General features: G+C 37.9%; 2 protein-coding genes across 3 annotated transcripts; both read left to right on the plus strand.

Annotated features, from left to right (window-relative positions):
• The first annotated feature begins 3229 nt into the window (after nucleotides 1-3229).
• LOC131395311 (olfactory receptor 5A2-like) lies at nucleotides 3230-4191 on the plus strand. Its single transcript, XM_058527240.1, is given in 2 exon segments — nucleotides 3230-3830; nucleotides 3833-4191. Coding segments are annotated over 2 exon segments (960 nt in total).
• A 7573-nt stretch (nucleotides 4192-11764) lies between these two features.
• LOC131395010 (olfactory receptor 5A1-like) lies at nucleotides 11765-17463 on the plus strand. Of its 2 annotated transcripts, XM_058526785.1 has the most exons (2): nucleotides 11765-11777; nucleotides 16526-17463. In XM_058526785.1, exons 1-2 carry the CDS (start codon nucleotides 11765-11767, stop codon nucleotides 17461-17463), a joined length of 951 nt encoding a protein of 316 aa, XP_058382768.1. The 2 variants fall into 2 exon arrangements, with proteins under 2 accessions (XP_058382768.1, XP_058382767.1); XM_058526784.1 differs by lacking the exon at nucleotides 11765-11777 and having other exon boundaries at nucleotides 16501-17463.
• The last annotated feature ends 1326 nt before the right edge of the window (nucleotides 17464-18789 follow it).

Here is an 18789-nt window from a genome sequence, read left to right on the forward strand (position 1 = left end):
TCTCCCTTCTCTGTCCACTCATGGTCCATCCACCTCTGTAGTCGACATACCTCTAGAGAAGCATGGGTTCACTGGCTGTGTCCAGCACTGCTGGGGTAGCCTGGACACTCATTCACTGCTCTTTTTCCCTGGCTGGGGAGTTTTCCACTGCTGAATATTTCAAATTCTGAAGTGTTGCCTTGAAGGGGTTGGTCCTGAGAAATCTCCTTTTACTGTCTCCATTGTGACAAAACTCACACCATTTTTCTGCTCCAGTAATGTGCTGGAATCCCCTTTCAGGAAGACTGGGCTTACACAAAGTCTCCCTCATTCATGGATGTCTCCCCAAGTCAGCATTCTCCAGGCTTCACCTGACCATGGCCAAGATGGTTTGGGGCAAGCTTGCCGGCTCCTGCTGGCTCTGCAGCCCATAACAGGGTCTGTCTGCATATTACTGCATGCACAGGTGGGCGAGATTCCTCCTGGGTCCCTTGGCCTTTGGTACTGGATAACACAACTCCCAAAAAGGCTCTTTTCTGCATGGTTGGATGTCCAATTCATTATTACTAAAGCAAGATGGAAAGGAGGAACATCTTTCATCACTGCGATGCTCACGACACTCCTTCCCCTGATAATTTTTAATCTCATCCTTCTACTTATGTGGACATACAGCCTAAATATCATCACTATTGTGATGTCAAAAACACTCCAATTCAAAATTTTTGTTTAAAGGAATTCTGGGTTGGTGTTGCCCCCATGGTATCTGAAAGAAGTCATATAAATCATTTCTGAAGAAACAAATTTTAAACTCAAGGATCAATGATCCACTGATAACTTTTAAAGAAACATGGACTTAAGATAAAAAAATCACTAAGCACACCAATAAACAGATCACTTTTGGTAAGAGTCAGGGATATCATTAAACTATGGAATCAGACTTGCAAATCTATGTATTTAAATTATTAGATGATAATTTCAATAAGTATGTTGAATATGTTTAAATGAAGGATACTATGCAAAGTATGATGAAACAATAAGAGACTATCAAAACTGACCATTTGGGAAAAGAACAAAATGGAACATCTTGTGAGAAAACAAAATATTATGATTGAAATTTGACATGAATGGGTGAATTAAACAGCCAATTAGCCCAACTTATGATAGAATGAGTTCACTGGAGGAGATCTGTAAAAATTAAATAGAACACAGTAGAGAAACACAAATAATGATTATTTCAGGGATGTACAGGGTAGAGGAAGAAGACTCAATATACTTCAAATCGGGGTTCCAGAGGCGTGTAATGGAAATATAGAGGCAACTTTCAGAGTACTATCTGTGTTTAGTAGACAGCACACAATGCTTAAGGTTACTGTGTTGAGTGAATGGACATTAGAGGAAGCTTGACTATGTCCTTGAGTAGAAGGAGAAGAGCAGTATACATGAACAGTGTACAGTGTAGCTGCTCAATAAATCTTTATGTTGTCGTGATTGCTGGTTATGATAATCATGGTGATGATGATGAAGAATGCAATTTTCTGCTCTGTTCTCAAAAATTCTCCTTCCATTCATTCTCACTGTGGACAGAACCACACCTAAGTCTGAGATGGTAAATACATAGTCTGTCTGCTGCCATTTCTCCTTCTGTGCTGATGGCAAATATCTTGACTTTCTTTTCTAATGAATCTCTTCATTCCTTCAGAATTCTTCTCCAAAGAGTTTGCCATGAAGCAATGAGTAATCTGATTTGGGGAAATGAACACTTTTTCCTTATTTCTCAGGCTACACCTTGTCCTTCTATGGGGATTTTCTCTTTTCGTGTATTTTTGGAACTAGAGGTTGGGAATTGGTTGTGAAGAAGGAAGACATTGTTGTTGGCTAATGCTGACAAATATTTGTAGTTCATAGACATAGTTTATTCCATTAATGTCACAGCCTTTCTCCAAGGGAATCTCCAGGATGTCTACTTTTGCCTGTATATGGAACTACCAGGCTACATTTGACATCTGTTTTCTAGCTTTCATTACTTCTCATGATTTTCATTCTATTTTGAGTTCATCTGAATACAAATGTGTTTGTGTTGGGAGATGTTCTAATGACCATCTGGAGAGATGATAGGGATAGCATCTTGATGATGGCATACAGTGCCTGATGGAAAAATATTCTTTTCGTTATTTAGGATTTGGCCTGAAGACTTGATGCTTACCTTCCGTGGACAAGCTCCAAAAAAAACAAGAGAAAGAATTTCCAGAAATCCTGCCTGAATTTCCTAATCCCCATGTCTATTGCCTAAGCATCCAAACACTTACATGAATTCAAGTCATTGTACTTTGTAGGAGAAGCCTTGAACCTAGGAACCCTAAATAGAATCAAGGGTGATTGAGAATCCAATAAAACCCTATGTGGAGGTAGTAAGTGTTTACTATTTGCTGGGTAGAGATTCCAGCATTTCCAACAGATTTTCCAAGTATCACTGACCCAAGAAGATCAAGAATCACTGTCATAGACAGTTTAACTAGTATCTCTGATTTGAGGAAATAAAAATCTGTACCTGCTGGGACAGGCACATAATGGCTCTTACAACCTGGTTTTATCTAACTTCTTAGCAGCCCTCCTAGGCCCATTAAGTTGCTTAAGTCACATCTGGATCCAAGCTTCTTCTTGGTGTGCGACTCTTCCCACCATCGCGTTCCATTATTCTTGTATCTCTCAAGACTTTATGAAAACAGAAAGATGGTTACAGAATTATCCACTTTCTCTGATTATAGATTCATTGAATATTAGTTCCCAAGGGGATTTTAAAGAGTACCTACTTCACCATCCTCATTTGACTATGAGGTTCAGCATGACTCAGGGCTTTTTCAAACACTGAAGTAATTTCAGAGCCACAGATGAGCAGAATCATTCTGTTTAACCATATAGATAGATGACAGTATTTTCCTGATTTAGTCTATTTCCAATTCTCATATATTTGTAAAATCTGAAATGAGAAAACATGAAATTAAGACATTTTAGGAGATAATGTACTAACAATGTTCATTTGCTGTCTTTTGTACCAAGGAGAATGACAGTATCTATGCAAGAGATCTTTTCAGTTAAGTTTGGTAATTATACATGGAAGACACGGATTAAATCAACACTGGTGACTTAAGATGTATATCTAGTCAGTTGCATGACTGGATACAAATGAAGAGCATTTCTTTGTATTTTTTGAAAATGAAACAATTTCCCTTTTTCGTCTTTTTCTCAGCAGATGGTACCAAGCAGATCCATGGACAGAGAAAGAAATCACACCTCTGTGGTCATGTTTGTTCTCCTGGGACTGTCAGATGAAAAAAGGGTGCAGCTTATCCTCTTTCCAATCTTCCTAGGGATCTACCTTCTCACCCTAGTCTGGAACCTGGGTCTCATCGCCCTAATCAGGATGGACTCCCACCTGCACACACCTACGTACTTTTTTCTCAGTTGCTTGTCATTTATAGACATCTGCTATTCTTCTTCCATTAGCCCAAGGATGATTTCAGATTTCTTAAAGGACAAAAAAATGATGTCCTTCATTGCCTGTGCCACCCAGTATTTTGTTGCATCCTGGATGGCTCAGGCTGAGTGCTGCCTCTTGGCCGCCATGGCCTATGACAGATATGTTGCTATTGGTAGGCCTCTGCAGTACTCAGCCATCATGGCTCCTGGCCTCTGTCACAAGATGGTTGCTGGGGCCTGTGTGAGTGGTTTCCTTAGTAGCTTAGTTCAAACAGTTTCTTGCTTTCATCTCTACTACTGTGGGTCAATTATCATTCAACATTTTTTTTGTGACACACCCCAGATTGTTTCCTTGTCTTGCTCTGATCCCTTCATCGCCAAACGATTCTTTTTCTGTTTGCTGTTGTTGTTGGATTTGGTTCTTTGCTTGTTATCCTTTTATCCTATGGTTTTATTGCAGCTTCCATCCTGAAAATATTCTCCATCAAAGGTACTGCCAAGGCCTTCAATACCTGTGCCTCCCACCTGGCAGTTGTTACTGTCTTCTATGGAACAGGCCTCTCAGTGTACATGCATCCTAGCTCTAGCCACTCCACGAAGCAGAACAAGGTACTCCCAGTGTTCTACGTTATTCTTATTCCCATGTTAAACCCTCTTATCTATAGTCTGAGGAACAAGGAGATCAAAGAGGCCCTCAAGAGGGTGATAAAGAGGGCAACACATTTACTTCACTAAGAACAACATCTCTGCTGATGTTATTTCCCCCTTAAGGAAAGCAGGGGTAAGAATATGTAAGTAATCTTTTGTAGGTCACAAGAGTAGCTAGGTTGAGAGAAGAAATGACAACCTGGTTTCCTGGAATCCTGATGACATTATGTTTAGCTGCCACCACCAAGTAATCCATCTGATGCAGTGTTACCAACATTGAATTCAGTTTAAAAGTCTTGCTTCCATGGTTAGAGCCAGGTAGATAAAACTCTATGTTTTGAGAATAGAAGCTCTGATAGCTATTTTATGTAGATAAATGACAGGAACATAGGAAGCCACACAGATGGTTCTTTCCTCTACTACTTTTAAAATGTCTTTTCATTATTTTTAATTGTTAAGCTTTTTTATATTTAAATAGAAATAAAATAATGTATAAAATTACATATGTGTAAGTTAGAAATAATTTTAAAAATGAATGCTTTTTCACCTTAATTCCAACACAGAGAGAGAAAGTCAGTGTGAGAAAGAGGACACAGAAAGAGATAGCTGGAAAGAGAGAGAGATACAGACAGGAAGGGGAATGAGAGAGGGAGAGGAAGGGAGGAAATGAGACAAAAGAAGAGTAGAGGGAAAACTATTTGTCTGGCTTTATTCTCAAATAGCCTTGTTCCCTCCATCTAACTTTTTGCAACTCCTTGTGAAGTGTATTGTGAAAAACAGATGGGAAAAAGGAATGGTAGAAAGAAGGGACGCTTTTCAGGTCAAGAGTTGAGGAGATTCTCAGAGGTTAGAAAGAAGTCAAAGTCATCAATTTCTGGGCATAGGTGGCCTGGAGCATGCTCCATGGTGGCTTCCCAGAGACCATGCAAGACTCAGAAATGAAGGCTGCCATGGTATATCTAAGGAAGCAGAGTCTGAGTCCTAGAGATTTGAGCCTCCCAGGAATTCCAGGTCTTAAGCATGACCAGGGAGCAGTAGAGTCAGTTGACTTGGTGGTACCATGGAGACTCAGAGTTCAACCGAGAGAATTTAAAGAAAATTTTAGAAAAAGAGATTTTTTTCAGACAAGAGTTTATGGAATAATCTTTATACATATTACATTAGTACTTATACAACACATTATACTTCACGTAGTTACATTGCATAGTTATGATTGTTTTCTATTACCATGTGCAGTTGGCAGGTGAGAAATTATCCCCATTTTATAGATAGAACTTTGGGGCATATTGAGCTCTGTCATGTTCTTCCCAGTGTAGCAAAATCCATCTTGAGGCTCACCAAGTGTCATGTGTGGAACAAAAATGGTTCTTACTGACCACAAACATGTCCTCTATTGTTTGTTTAGGGTGCCTAATTTCTTTCTTGTTTTCTTTTCTTTTTTTTTTGTTGAGGCTGATTTGCCCTGAGCTAACATCTGTTGCCAATCATCCTCTGTTTTGTATGTGGGCCGCCGCCACAGCATAGATGCTGATGAGTGGTGTAAATCCATGTCTGGGAACCAAACTCTGGCTGCCTAAGCAGAGTGTTCTGAACTTAAACACTAGGCCACAAGGCTGGCCCCAATGGCCCCCAATTTCTGTACTTTTGGTGTTATATCTTTAAAACTATCTTTAAAATCTGTTCAGTTAAAAAAATTATTACAGTTTTTATCAGAATGAATATGTAATTACTAACTGATTAGCAAGTGTTAAATCAAATAATTAACTCATTACCCCATCCACCTCTTTCTCCCTAGAAGTAAGATTAGCTGAAGTAGATCAAACCATGAATGGGTCCTTCCTAGAACATCTATGTATCCCTAGTAATTGCAGGGTAGATGGGCTTCATTTAGAAAAAGAAAAAAAAAAACTAAACCCAAAAGTTTGTGGGAATGATATTAAGTTGATATATTTAAATGAAGGATTAGTAATGCAGCATAATACGTTGGAAAGAACTCCTATTCAGAACACATATTGCACCTACTTTAGTAGAAGGCATGCTGTGTACTTCACACTCTGGTAAGTGCTTTATAAGCATTATCTAATTCAATTCTATAAAGAGCTACTCTATGAAGTTGCTGATACTATCAGCCCCATTTTATAGGTGATAATAGTGATGTTTGCAGAAGTTAATTTGCTCAAGGTCACACAACCAGGATATAGAAAGCTGGAACTGAACCCAGACTAGCTGATAACAATGCACATGGTATTGACCATGATGATCTGTGACTCTGTTATGAATCAGTTTTATTGTATTCTTTATTGCTTCTAGATCCTCACTTATGCATAGGAAATCATGCCATGTCTGCCAGCCAGGGCTACTGTGATAATTGATTCAGGTCAGGGAGTTGAGAAAGTGTGTATATCTAAAATGAAAGTGCTTTGTAAACAGGGAAATGCAGCCTATGGACGTGGTTTCCTTAGTAGCTAAGTTCAAACAGTCCCTTGCTTTTATCTCTACCACAGTGGGCCCAATATCATTCAACATTTTTTGTGTGTGTGACGTACTCCAGGTTATTATCTTGTCTTGTTCTAATCCTTTCGTCAGCCAAATGATTCTTTTTCTGGTAGCTGTTTTTGCTGGACTTGGTTCTTTCCCAGTTATCCTCTTATTCTACAGTTTCATTGCAGCTTCCATCCTGAAAATGTCTTCTGCTAAAGGTAGTGTCAAGGCCTCAATGCCTGTGCTTCCCTCCTGGCAGTTGTGACACTATTCTATGGCACAAGACTCTCTGTGCACCTGCATCCTAGCTCTAGCAACTCTGAGAAGCAGGACAACGTGCTGTCAGTGTTCTACGTTATCTTTATCCCCAAGTTAAAGCCTCTTAACTGTAGTCTGAGGAATAAGGAGATCAAAGAGGCCCTCAAGTGGGCAGTCAAGAGGCTAATACATTTATGAACAATATTTGTGCAGGTGTTATTTCCCCCATAAGCAAGACAAGGGCAGCGATACTTAAGCGACTTTTGTAGGTCACAAGATAGCCCGTAGAGAGAAGAAAACACGTCTCCTTGATTCCTGGTGCCATTATGTTTAGCTGTCACCACCAAGTGATCTGTTTGAGGCAGTGTCACCAACATTGAATTCACTTTAAATGGTCTTTGTCCATAATTAGACCCGGGTATATAAAACCTTGTGTTTTGGGAATAAATGTTCTGATAGATACTATATGTAGAGAAGTGATAAGAACCTAGGAAGCCTCATAGATGGTTCTTTCCTCATTGATTTTCTCTATTTCTTTCATTTATTTTTAATTGTTAATCATTTATTTATTTTTCAATAAAAATAAAATAAAATAAAATCTATAAAATTTGATATGTGAAAATTAAAATTATTTTTTTTGGAAATTATTTTATTGATGGTCACTCCAGTAGTGGTAGCAAAATCCAAGGCGTGAATTTCCCTGGCGAGGGCAGGGTGCCCTAATCTGAGGTTTAGAGCAGATCACCAGCACACATGCCAGCGCCAGAGACCAGAGGGTGTGGCCCCTGTCTCATAGGAAATCATGACATGTGTTCGTCACAGGGCTGCTGTGATGATTGATTCACGTCAGGGAGTTGAGAATATGTATGTATGCATATATCTAAAATGAAAGCCCTTTGCAAACAGGGAAGTGTCCACATATCTAATTTATTGGTATCAAGCTATATTACCAGCCATCTGTGTCATCTTTGACAAATCTCTTAGTTCCTCTGTCTTCAAGTTCCTCATTTTGAAAATGATGGTATTAGACCAGAAGATCTCTAGGTCATTTCCAGCTCAACAGATTCCAAGTTTCTTTAAAGAAAAGTGATAATCACGAGATCATAATAGGACTATAGGGAAGTGGGGAATCGAATCAGAAGGGACATGGCAAAGTGGGACATGAAATTATCGGGGAAAAAACTCCATGACAACCGTGACTCCAGAAAGCAAGTACCTGGAGAGTTTTCTCCCTCTAATTGTCTTTTCTCCTTTCACCTCTGCTCTAAAAACACATTTAAGAGGATCCTCAGTTGTGGGCATCTGTCTGGCTGTGAGTGGACAGCCAATTTCACAGCCAAAAGCACCCATCTTGGAGTGTAATAGAGACACTTGGAAAATTCCTTTGAAAAGCAAATAAGCAGTTTGAGCCTCTGGCAAGAACTCTTTCTTCCAAGAGAGTCTGGGTCAAGGTGAGAGGGCAAGATTTATAGAAAACTGTGGTCTGTGCTATCTCAATATCCATGTGATTCTTCCAGTAGCACCTAAGTGGAGCATGGATCATGGTCCTCAGTCTCTCCCATTCTCTACCCCTTCTTTCTTACTTCTACATCCTTCACTTAGGTCTCTTCCTCAGATTCTCTTTCTCCTTACTCAAATTCTCTGACCTTCAGTGAAAAGAACAATCTCTAATCTAAAATGTCAGTATTACTCTGGGGTGAGGGGCGGATGTTGAGTTCTAGTTTTGCAATTTCTTAATGGTTAAGTTTTGTTTTTCACCTGTAAAATGGGGATAATAGGATTATCTAGTCTAATGAGACAACGTCTATAAAAGCCCTTTACTTCTTCCTTCCCAGTTTGGATGTCTTTTATTTCCTAATCTTGCTTTTTGTGCTAGTTAAGACTGTCAGTACTATGTTGAAGAACAGTGGGGAGAATGAGCACCCTTGTCTTGTTCCTGATATTAGAGGAAAGCTTTCAGTTTTTCACCATTGAGTATAATGTTAGCTATAAGTTTGTTTTATATGGCCATTATCATGTTGTGCTATGTTCCTTCCATATCCAATTTTTGAGAGTTTCAATCATTAAAAGATCTTCTATTTTATCCAATGCTTTTTCTTCATCTATTGAAATGATCATTTGATTTTTATCTTTCATTCTATTAATGTGGTATATCACATTTATTAATTTGTGCATGTTGAACCATCCTTCCATCCCAGGGATAAATCTCAGTTTGTCATGGTGTATAATCCTTTTACTGTGTTGTTGTATTCAGTTTACTAATACTCAATTGGGAATTTTTACATCTATATTCAGGATGGATATTTGTCTATATTTTTCTTTTCTTGTGGTGTTCTTATCTGGTTTTGCTATTGGAGTTATGCTGGCCTCATAAAATATGATTGGAAGCATTCCTGCCTGTTCTATTGTTTGGAAGAATTTGAGAAGGGTTGGCACTAATTCTTTGAATATTTGGTAGAGATTGCCAGAGAAGTCATCTGGTTCTAGGGTTTTCTGTGTTAGGAGGTTTTTGATTAAGGATTCAATTTCCTTACTCAATATTGTTGTATTCAGATTTTCTGTTTTCTCCTGATTCACTCTTAGTAGGATGTATATTTCCAGGAAGTTATCCATTTCTTCCAGATTATTCAATTTGTTGGCATGTAATTGTTCATAGTAGTCTCTTATGATCTTATGTATTTCTATAATATCATACGTAATGACTCATTCATTTCTGACTTTACATATTTGAATCTTCTGTCTTTTTTTCTAGTCTCACTAAGGGTTTGCCAATTTTGTTCATCTTTTTGAAAATAAGCTCTTAAATTTGTTGATTTTTTTCTACTGTCTTTCTGATCTCTAGTTCATTTATTTCCACTCTAATCTTTGTTATTTCCTTCCTTCTACTCACTTTGGGCTCAATTTGTTCTCTTTTTCTAGTTCCTGGAGGTGTAAAGTTAGGTTGTTATTGAGATTCTTCTATATTCTTTTAACTTTATCGTTTATTGAGGCAACATTGTATAAATTTCAGGTATACATCATTGTACTTTTATTTCTGCGTGGACTACATCATGTTCTCATGTTCACCATCCAAATACTAATTACAATCCATTACCACACACATGTGCCTAATTATCCCTTTCGACCTCCTCCCTCCCCCCTTCCCCTCTGGTAGCCACCAATCCAATCTCTGTCTTTATGTGTTGGTTTGTTGTTGTTATTATCTACTACTTAATGAGTGAGATCATACAGTATTTGACCTTCTCCCTCTACCAAACATTCAAAGAAGACTTAATACCTATCCTTCTCAAACTCTTTCAAAAAATTGAGGAAGGGGAGAAGCTCCCAACTCATTCTATATTCTTAATATATGCATTTATTGCTATAAACTTCCCTCTCAGAACTGCTTTTGTAGCATCCCACTGGTTTCGATGTGTTATGTTTCCATTGTCATTTGTTTCAAGATTTTTTTTTTTTATTTTTCTTTTGATTTCTCATTTGACTGATTTGTTGTTCAGGAATGTGTTGTTTAGTTTCCACCTATTTGTAGATTTTCCAGCATTCTTCTTGTGAATTTCTAGTTTGAGACCAATGTTTTCAGAAAAGATATCTGTTATGATTTCAATATTAAATTTTTCTAAGACTTGTTTTGTCTCCTGCCACATGATCTATCCTAGAAATATTATGTGTGCACTTCAGGAGAAAGTGTATTCTGCTGCTATTGAATGAAGTGTTTTATACATGTCTGTTGAGTCCATTTGGTCTAATGTGATTCAAGTCCAACATTTCCTTTGTTTTTGCTGAAGAAGATTTGCCCTGAGCTAACAACTGTTGTGAATCTTCCTCTTTTTTTGTATGTGGGTCGCTGCCACATCATGGCCACTTATAAAGGAATGGTGTAAGTCTGCACCAAGGAACTGAACCCAGGCCGCTGAAGTGGAGTGCATTGAACTTAACCACTAGGCCACCAGGGCTGGCCCCCAACATTTCCTTTTTGATTTTCTGTCTGGATGATGTCTCCATTATGAAAGTGGAGTATTAAAGTCCCCTACTATTATTGTATTGTAGTCTATTTCTCTCTTTAGATCTGTGAGTATTTGCTTAATATATTTATGTGCTCTGATTTTGGGTGAGTATATATTTACATTTGTTATGTCTTCTTGATGAATTGACCCCTTTATCATTAATGGCCTTCTTTGTTTCTTGTTTCCATATTTGGCTTTAAGTCTATTTTTTCTGATATAAATATAGCAATTTCTGCTTTCTTTTGGTTTCCACTTGCATGGGATATCTTTTTCCATCCCTTCACTTTGAGCCTATGCGTGTCTTAAAACCGTAGTGATTCTACTGTAGGCAGCATATAGTTGGGTCTTATTTTTTTTTATCTATCCAGTACTCTGCCTTTTGATTGGTGAATTAAAGCCATTTACATTTAGAGTGACTATTGATATGTGAGGACTTACAAATACCATATTATTAATTGTTTTCTGGTTGTTTTGTATTTCCATTGTTTCTTTTTTCCTCTGTTTCTACCTACCTTTGTACATTGGTGATTTTTTGTGGTTGTATGCTCTGTTACTCCTTTCTTTGTCTTTTGTGAATCTACTCTAGGTTTTTGCTTTGTGGTTACCATGAGGCTTACATAAACATCTCGTAGAGAAAGCAGTCCATTTTAACCTGATAGCAAGTTAACTTCAATTATCTACAAAATCTGTACCTTTTTACTCTCTCTTTTTGTATTATTTAATGTCATTATTCAACTCCTTCTACATTGTGTATTCTTTAAAAATTGTAGTAGCTACAATTTTTGCAATACACTTCACTTTTAACCTTTATACTATAGTGAAGTGGTTAACATACCATCCTATTACAGAATTAGAGTTTTTTAAGTCTGACTATATATTTACCCTTATCACTGTTTGGTATACTTTCATATGGTTTCATGTCACTGACTAGTGTCTTTTTATTTCAGCTTGAAAAATGCCTTTCAGCAGTTTTTGGAAGACAGGTGTAGAGGTGATGAACAATCCCAACTTTTGTGTTTCTGGGAAAGTCTTTATTTTTCCTTCATATCTTAAGTATAACTTTGCTGGATAGAGTATTTTTGGATAGCAAGTTTTTCTTTCAACAATGGTTATGGCATTCCACTCTCTCTTGGCCTGTAGGGTATCTGCTGAGAAAACTGCTGATAGCTTACAATCAGCAGGTTGTTACAATTATTTTTTGTAGGTTACAATTATTTTTTCTCTGATTGTTTTTAGGATTCTCTCTTTATCTTTGATTTTTGACAGTTTTATTATAATGTTTCTTGGGGAAGGTCTTTTGGCATGAGATAATATGTTAATTTGTTAGCTTCATGACCTATATGTCCAAGTGTTTCCCCATGTTTTAGATGTTCTTGGAATTATTTCTTTAATTAATTTTCTGCCCCCTTCTGTCTCTTTTCCCCTTCTGAAAGCCAATTATTCTAATTTTGTTTTGATGGTATCCCATAGATCATGTGGGCTTTCTTTGTACTTTTTCATTCTTTTTTTTTCCCTCTGCTCTGACCAGGTTATTTCAAACTTTCTGTACTCTAGCTCACTTATCTGTCTTCCATTTGCTCTACTCTATTGAAAATGCTCTCTATTTCATTTATCATTTCACTCAGTGAATTTTTCAGCTGCAGAATTACTATTTTGTTCCTTTTATAATTTCTGTCTCCTTGGTAAGTATCTCATTTTGTCCATTGTTTTTCCTGATCTCAATAAACTGTTTTTCTGAGTTTTCTTATGCTTCATTGAATTTTTTCAAAACAGATATTTTAAAATATTTATCAGCTAGGTCACAAAATTCTGTGTTTTGAGCTCGGTTCTGGAGAATCATTGTTATCTTTGATGATGGCATTTTTTCTTGATATTTCTTGTTCTTCGCAGTTTTGCATCACTGATTTGGCACTTGAAGCAGCAGACATCTCCTTAAAGCTTACTAGTTACCTTCAGATGGGATATGCTGTCATTGGTGGTGTTATATGTGAGGTTTTCTCTCCTTGGTATGGGTAAACCTGCTCCGCTCATCTTCCTCCTTCTTGTGGAAAAATTCTTAAGCTATTGTGTCTTCTCTGATCTTATTACTCACCAGGCTGCCTACCTGAAACCTCTTTTTTGTTTTCCAAAATGTGATGCTACAGCTCATGTTTGTGGTTTCTCTTTTGCCCACAGACCCAGGTCTATTTTTCTGAGAGCATTCAGTTTACCAGATTTCTATCTCTGCTGCCCTTGGAAATGTGCACAAGAGGTCAGTTGTGGTATGGGAGGAGGTGTGGGTTTAGCACTGGGGTGTTTGGATTTCTGATAGAGCCAGTTGGGAGATCCTCCTGTGAGGTACTCCTAGAGGCTCATATGTGAACTTCCTGCTGAAATCCTGTGTGCAGTCAGCAGGAACTGTGTACCCTTAATGCCCTTTGATATTCTTATCTGCTTCTTTCCTGATCTTCCTTCTCCCTCCTGTCACGTACTACCCTTCTCAGTAGTCTAGGTACTTCTGGAGAGAAATGGGTTTCTGCAGCTGTGACCAGCTCTACTGGGGTAGCTGGGTACTCACTCACTGCTCTTGTTCCCTGTTGAAGAGTTCACCACTACTCAAGTTTAGCTTGTTCAGTGTGCCTTGACGGGAGGGGTGCTGGGAAACCTCTTTTCACTGTCTCTGCTGTGACCAAACTCACACTTTTTTTGTGCTCCAGTAGTGCACTGGAATCCCCCCTCAGCAAGGCTGGGCTTCGACAAAGTCTGTCTCATTCGTGGTTGCCTGCCCAAGTCAACGCTCTCCAGGCTTTACCTGGCCATGGCCAAGATAGATTGGGGCAGTTTCGCTGGCTCCTGCTGGCTCTGTAGCCCATAGTAAAGTCTGTCTGCCTATTACTTGATGCACAGGTTGGCGAGATTACCCTTTTGCCCCTTGGTGTATGTTGCTGGATACTACAACTCATGAAGGTACTTTTGTTTGTGGATGGATAGCCAATTCATTGTTACAAAAGTGGAGGAAAAACAGGAAATGTCTTTCTCTGCTAAAATGCTGGTGTCACTCCTTTCTTTAATCATTTTTAATCTAATCCATCTGCTTATGGAAATATGCTGCCTAAATATCATTGTGAATGTGACCCCAAAAACACCAAGTCAAAATTTTTGTTTAAAGGGATTCTGTGTTGATGTTGCCTTCAAAGTATTTGACAGAAGTAATATAAATAATTTCTGAAGGAACACATTTTAAACTCAAGCATCAACGATTCCTACAGATAAATTTTAAAGAAACATGAACTTAAGATATAAAAATCACTAAACATACAAATAAACATTGCACGTGAACTGGAGTCAGCAATAACCTCCAAGTATAGAATGAGGTATGCAAAACTATGTATTTCTATTATTAGACAATAATAATTTTAATAAGTACATTTAAAATATTTAAATAAAGGATACTATAGAAAGTATGATGAAAGAATAAGAGATTATCAAAGCTGACCATTTGAGTAATGAAGAAAATGGAACCTTTAGAGAGAAAACAAAATTTTATGATTGAAATTTGAAGTTCAGTGGATGACTTAGGCAATTTGCACAACTTGTGATAGAATGAATTTACTGAAAGAGAAACTGTAAAAATTAAACAGAACACAGTAGAGAAATACAAATAATGAATCTTTCAATGATGTGGATATTAGAGGAAGAAGTTTCAACACACATGTGATTGGGGTTCCAAAGGGATATAATACAAATATAGAGGCAATTTTCAGAGTACTATCTGTGTTTGGTAGACAGAACATGAGGCTGAAGTTTACCATATTGAATGAAGGAACATTAGAGGAAGTTGTGAATATGTCCGTGAGTAGAAAGAGAAGAACAGTGTATATTGTAGCTACTCAATAAACCTTTTGTTCACATGACTGTTGGTTAAGATAATGACGGTGATGATGATGAAGAATACAATATTCTGCTCTCGTCTCACAAAATTCTCCCTCCATTCATTCTCACTGTGGACCGAGCCATATCTATGTCTGAGCTGGTAAATATATAGTCTGTCCACTACCATTTCTCCTTCTATATTGACGGAAAACATCTTGATTTTCATGTCTAATTAATCTCTTAATTCCTACAGAATTTTTTTCAAAACAGTGCACCATGAAGCAATAATTGATCTGATTTTGGAAAGTGAACTCTTATATATAAAATTTTTCAATCTATAGCCTTATGCTTCTATGTGGATTTTTTCTTTTCATTCATTTTTGGAACTAAGAGACTAGGAAATGTTTGTGGAGGAAGACATTCTGGATGACTAACGTTGACAAATATTTATAGTTCGCAAACATAGCTTATTCCATAAGGTCACAGCCTTTCTCCAGGGAAATCTCCAAGACTTCTAATTTTATCCATGTACACAACTCTCAGGCAATATTTGACACCTATTTTCTACCTTTCACAGTTTTCCATGATTTTCTTTCTAGTTTGAGTTCATCTAAATAAAGATATGTCTGTGTAGGGAGACTTTCTAATAATCAACTGGAGAGATGACAGCTATTGCATCTTGAAGATGGCATACAGTGCCTGAGGCAAAAATAGTCCTCAGTTATTTACCATTTGGCCTGAAAACTTAATGCTTGCCTTCTTTGGACTGGCTTCAGTGAGAAAGAGAAAGAACTTTTATAAATCCTGCCTCAGTTTCCTAATCTCCACATCGATTGCCTAAGCATGCTAACTCTTACATGAGCTCAAGTCACTTTACTTCTTAGGAGAAGTTTTAGCCTGGAAATCATGAATAGACTTGAGTAGGATTGAGAATCCAATAAAACCATATGGGAAGGTGGTAAGCGGTTGCATGTTGCTGGGTAGAGGTTTCAGAGTTTCCAACATTTTCAAGAGTATCACTGACCCAAAGAAGATCAAGAATTGCTGTCTTAGACGGTTTAACTCATAAGTATCTCTGTTTTGAGGAAATAAAAATCTGCACCTGCAAGGATGGGTGCATAATGGCTCTTAAAACCTTGTCTTATCTAAGTTCCATGGAGCCTTCCTAGAGTCATTGAGTTGGGTAAGTCATATCCACTTCCAAGCTGCTTCTTTGTGTGTGACTCTTCCCACCATCACATTACACTATTCTTATATCCCTCCAGGCGTTGTGAAAGCAGAAAGACAGTTACAGAATTGTCCACCCTCCCTGATTACAGATTAATTGAATATTAGTTCTCAATGGGATTTTTAAGAGCACTGCTTCACCATCCTTATTTAACTATAAGGTCCAGGATGATTCAGGGATTTTTCAAGCACTGATTTAATTTCAGAGCCATGACTGATCAGTATCATTGTGTTTCACCATATAGAGAGATGGTAGTTTTCCTATTTTAGTTTATTTCCAATTCCCATATATTTGTAAAATTGGAATGAGAAAACATGAAATTATGACATTTTAGGAGATAATGTACTAATGATGTCTGTTTACTGTCTTTTGACCCCAAAGAGAATGACAGTATTTACACAAGAGAATTTTTCCATTAAGTTTGGTGATTATACATGGAAGACACAGATTAAATCAACATTGATGACTTAAGATGTATATCTAGTCATCTGCATGACTGGAAAGAAATGAAGAGGATTACTTTGTGTTTTTTGGCAATCAATCCATTTCCTACTCTCATCTTTTTCTCAGCAGATGTCATCAAGCCGGTCCACGGAAGGAGATAAAAATCACACCTCTGTGGCCATGTTTGTTCTCCTAGGACTTTCACGTGAAAAAGCGGTACAGCTTATCTTCTTTCCAATCTTCCTAGGGGTCTACCTGGTAACCCTCATCTGGAACCTGGGTCTCATCATCCTAATCAGGATGGACTCCCACCTTCACACACCTATGTACTTTTTTCTCAGTTTCCTGTCATTTATAGACATCTGCTATTCTTCTTCTACCAACCCAAGAATGCTTTCAGATTTCTTGAAAGAAGAAAAAATGATTTCATTTATTGCCTGTGCGACCCAGTATTTTGTTGCATCCTGGATGTGTCTCACTGAGTGCTGTCTTTTGGCTGCCATGGCCTATGACAGATATGTTGCTATCGGTAGGCCTCTGCAGTACTCAGCCATCATGGATCCTGGCCTCTGTCAGAAGATGGTTGCTGGGGCCTATGGGAGTGGTTTCCTTAGTAGCTTAGCTGAAACAATCCCTTGCTTTCATCTCTACTACTGTGGGCCCAATATCATTCCAAATTTCTTCTGTGACATAACCCAGATTATTTCCTTGTCTTGCTCCAATCCCTTCATCAGCCAAATGATTCTTTTTCTGGTAGCTTTTTTAATTGGGTTTGGGTCTTTTCTTGTTACCCTCTTATCCTATGGTTTCATTGTAGCTGCCATCCTGAAAATATCCTCTCTCAAAGGTAGTGCAAAGGCCTTCAACACTTGTGCCTCCCACCTGGTAGTTGTGGCAATCTTCTATGGAACAGGCCTCTCAGTGTACATGCATCCTAGCTCTAGCCACTCTGAGAAGCAGGACAAGGTGCTGTCATTGTTCTATGTTATCCTTATCCCCATGTTAAACCCTGTTATTTATAGTCTGAGGAACAAGGAGACCAAAGAGGCCCTCAAGAGGGTGATAAAGAGGGCAACACATTTACTTCAGTAAGAAAAATATTTGTGCAGGTATTACTCCCCTATAAGGAAAAGGGGTAAGAACATGTTAAGTATCCTTTTTTAGATCACAAGAATAGCTAAGTATAGCGAAATGAAAACCTGGCTCTTTGATTTCTGTTGCCATTATGTTTAGTGCCACCAGCAAGTGGTCTGTCTGAGACAATGTCATTAGCATTGAATTCAGTTTAAAAGGCTTCTCTCCATGATTAGACCCAGGCAGATAAAACCCTATGTTTTGAGAACAGAGGTTCTGATAGCTGTTAGAAGTAGAGAAATACAAGACCCTAGGAGGCCACACAGATGGTTCTTTACAATTTGTAAAATTTCTTTCATTTATTTTTAATTTTATGCATTTATCTATATTTCAATAAAAATAAAATAAATAATGTAAAAGTTACATATATGAAAGTTAAAAATAATTTATAGTGAACTTTATCATTTTAATTCCAAACAGAGAAAGAAAATCAGTGTGAGAGAGAGCGACACAGAAAGAGAAAGCCAGAGTGAGAGAGAGAAATAGACAGAAAGACAGAGAGAGAGAGAAAGAGTCAAGAGAGAAAGGGAATAGAGGGAAGAGAAGGGGAAGGGAGGCTAAGGCAGGAGAGGTGACAAAAGGAGAGGAGAGGAAAAAAGAATGTTCTGGCTTTACTCCCAAATAATCTTGTTGCCTTTATCTTGCTCTCTGAAATTCCTTCTGAAGTGAATTGTGAAAAACAGATGGGAGAAAGGAATGGTAGAAAGAAGGCTCACTTTTTGGGCAAGAGTTGGGGAGATTCTCAGAGGCTAGAAAGAAGTCAAAGTCATCAGTTTATGGTCATAGGTGGCCTGGAGCAAGCTCCATGGTAACTTCACAGAAATCAGGCAAGATAAGAAATAAAGGCTGTCATGGTATGTCTAGGGAGGCAGAGTCTGAGTCCCAAAGATCTGAGCCTCCCAGGAATTCCAGGTCCTTCAGTATGACCAGGGAAGAGCAGAGCCACCAGATTTGGGGGTACCATGGAGACTCAGAGTCCAACTAAGAGAAATTAAAGTAAACTTTAAAAAGATAGATTTTCTTCTGTCAAGAGTTTATGGACTAAGCTCCATACATGTTAGGATTAGTATTTATACAACACTTTACATTTCATTAGTTACATTGAATAGATGTAGATTTTTTTCTATTTATCGTGTGCAGTTGGCATGTAAGAAATTATCCCCATTTTACAGATAGAACCTTTGGGCATATTGAAGTCTGCGATGTTCTTCCCAGGGTAGCAACAGTCCATCTTGAAGCTCACAAAGTGTCATGTATGGAATATAAATGGTTCTTACTGACCAC

This window comes from Diceros bicornis, chromosome 31 (assembly GCF_020826845.1).
Source record: "Diceros bicornis minor isolate mBicDic1 chromosome 31, mDicBic1.mat.cur, whole genome shotgun sequence".
Classification (NCBI taxonomy): Eukaryota; Metazoa; Chordata; class Mammalia; order Perissodactyla; family Rhinocerotidae; genus Diceros; species Diceros bicornis.

Bases quoted from the DNA above. Each gene is read 5' to 3' on its own strand.
- LOC131395010 (XM_058526784.1), top strand. From the start codon at position 16,501: ATGTCATCAAGCCGGTCCACGGAAGGAGATAAAAATCACACCTCTGTG.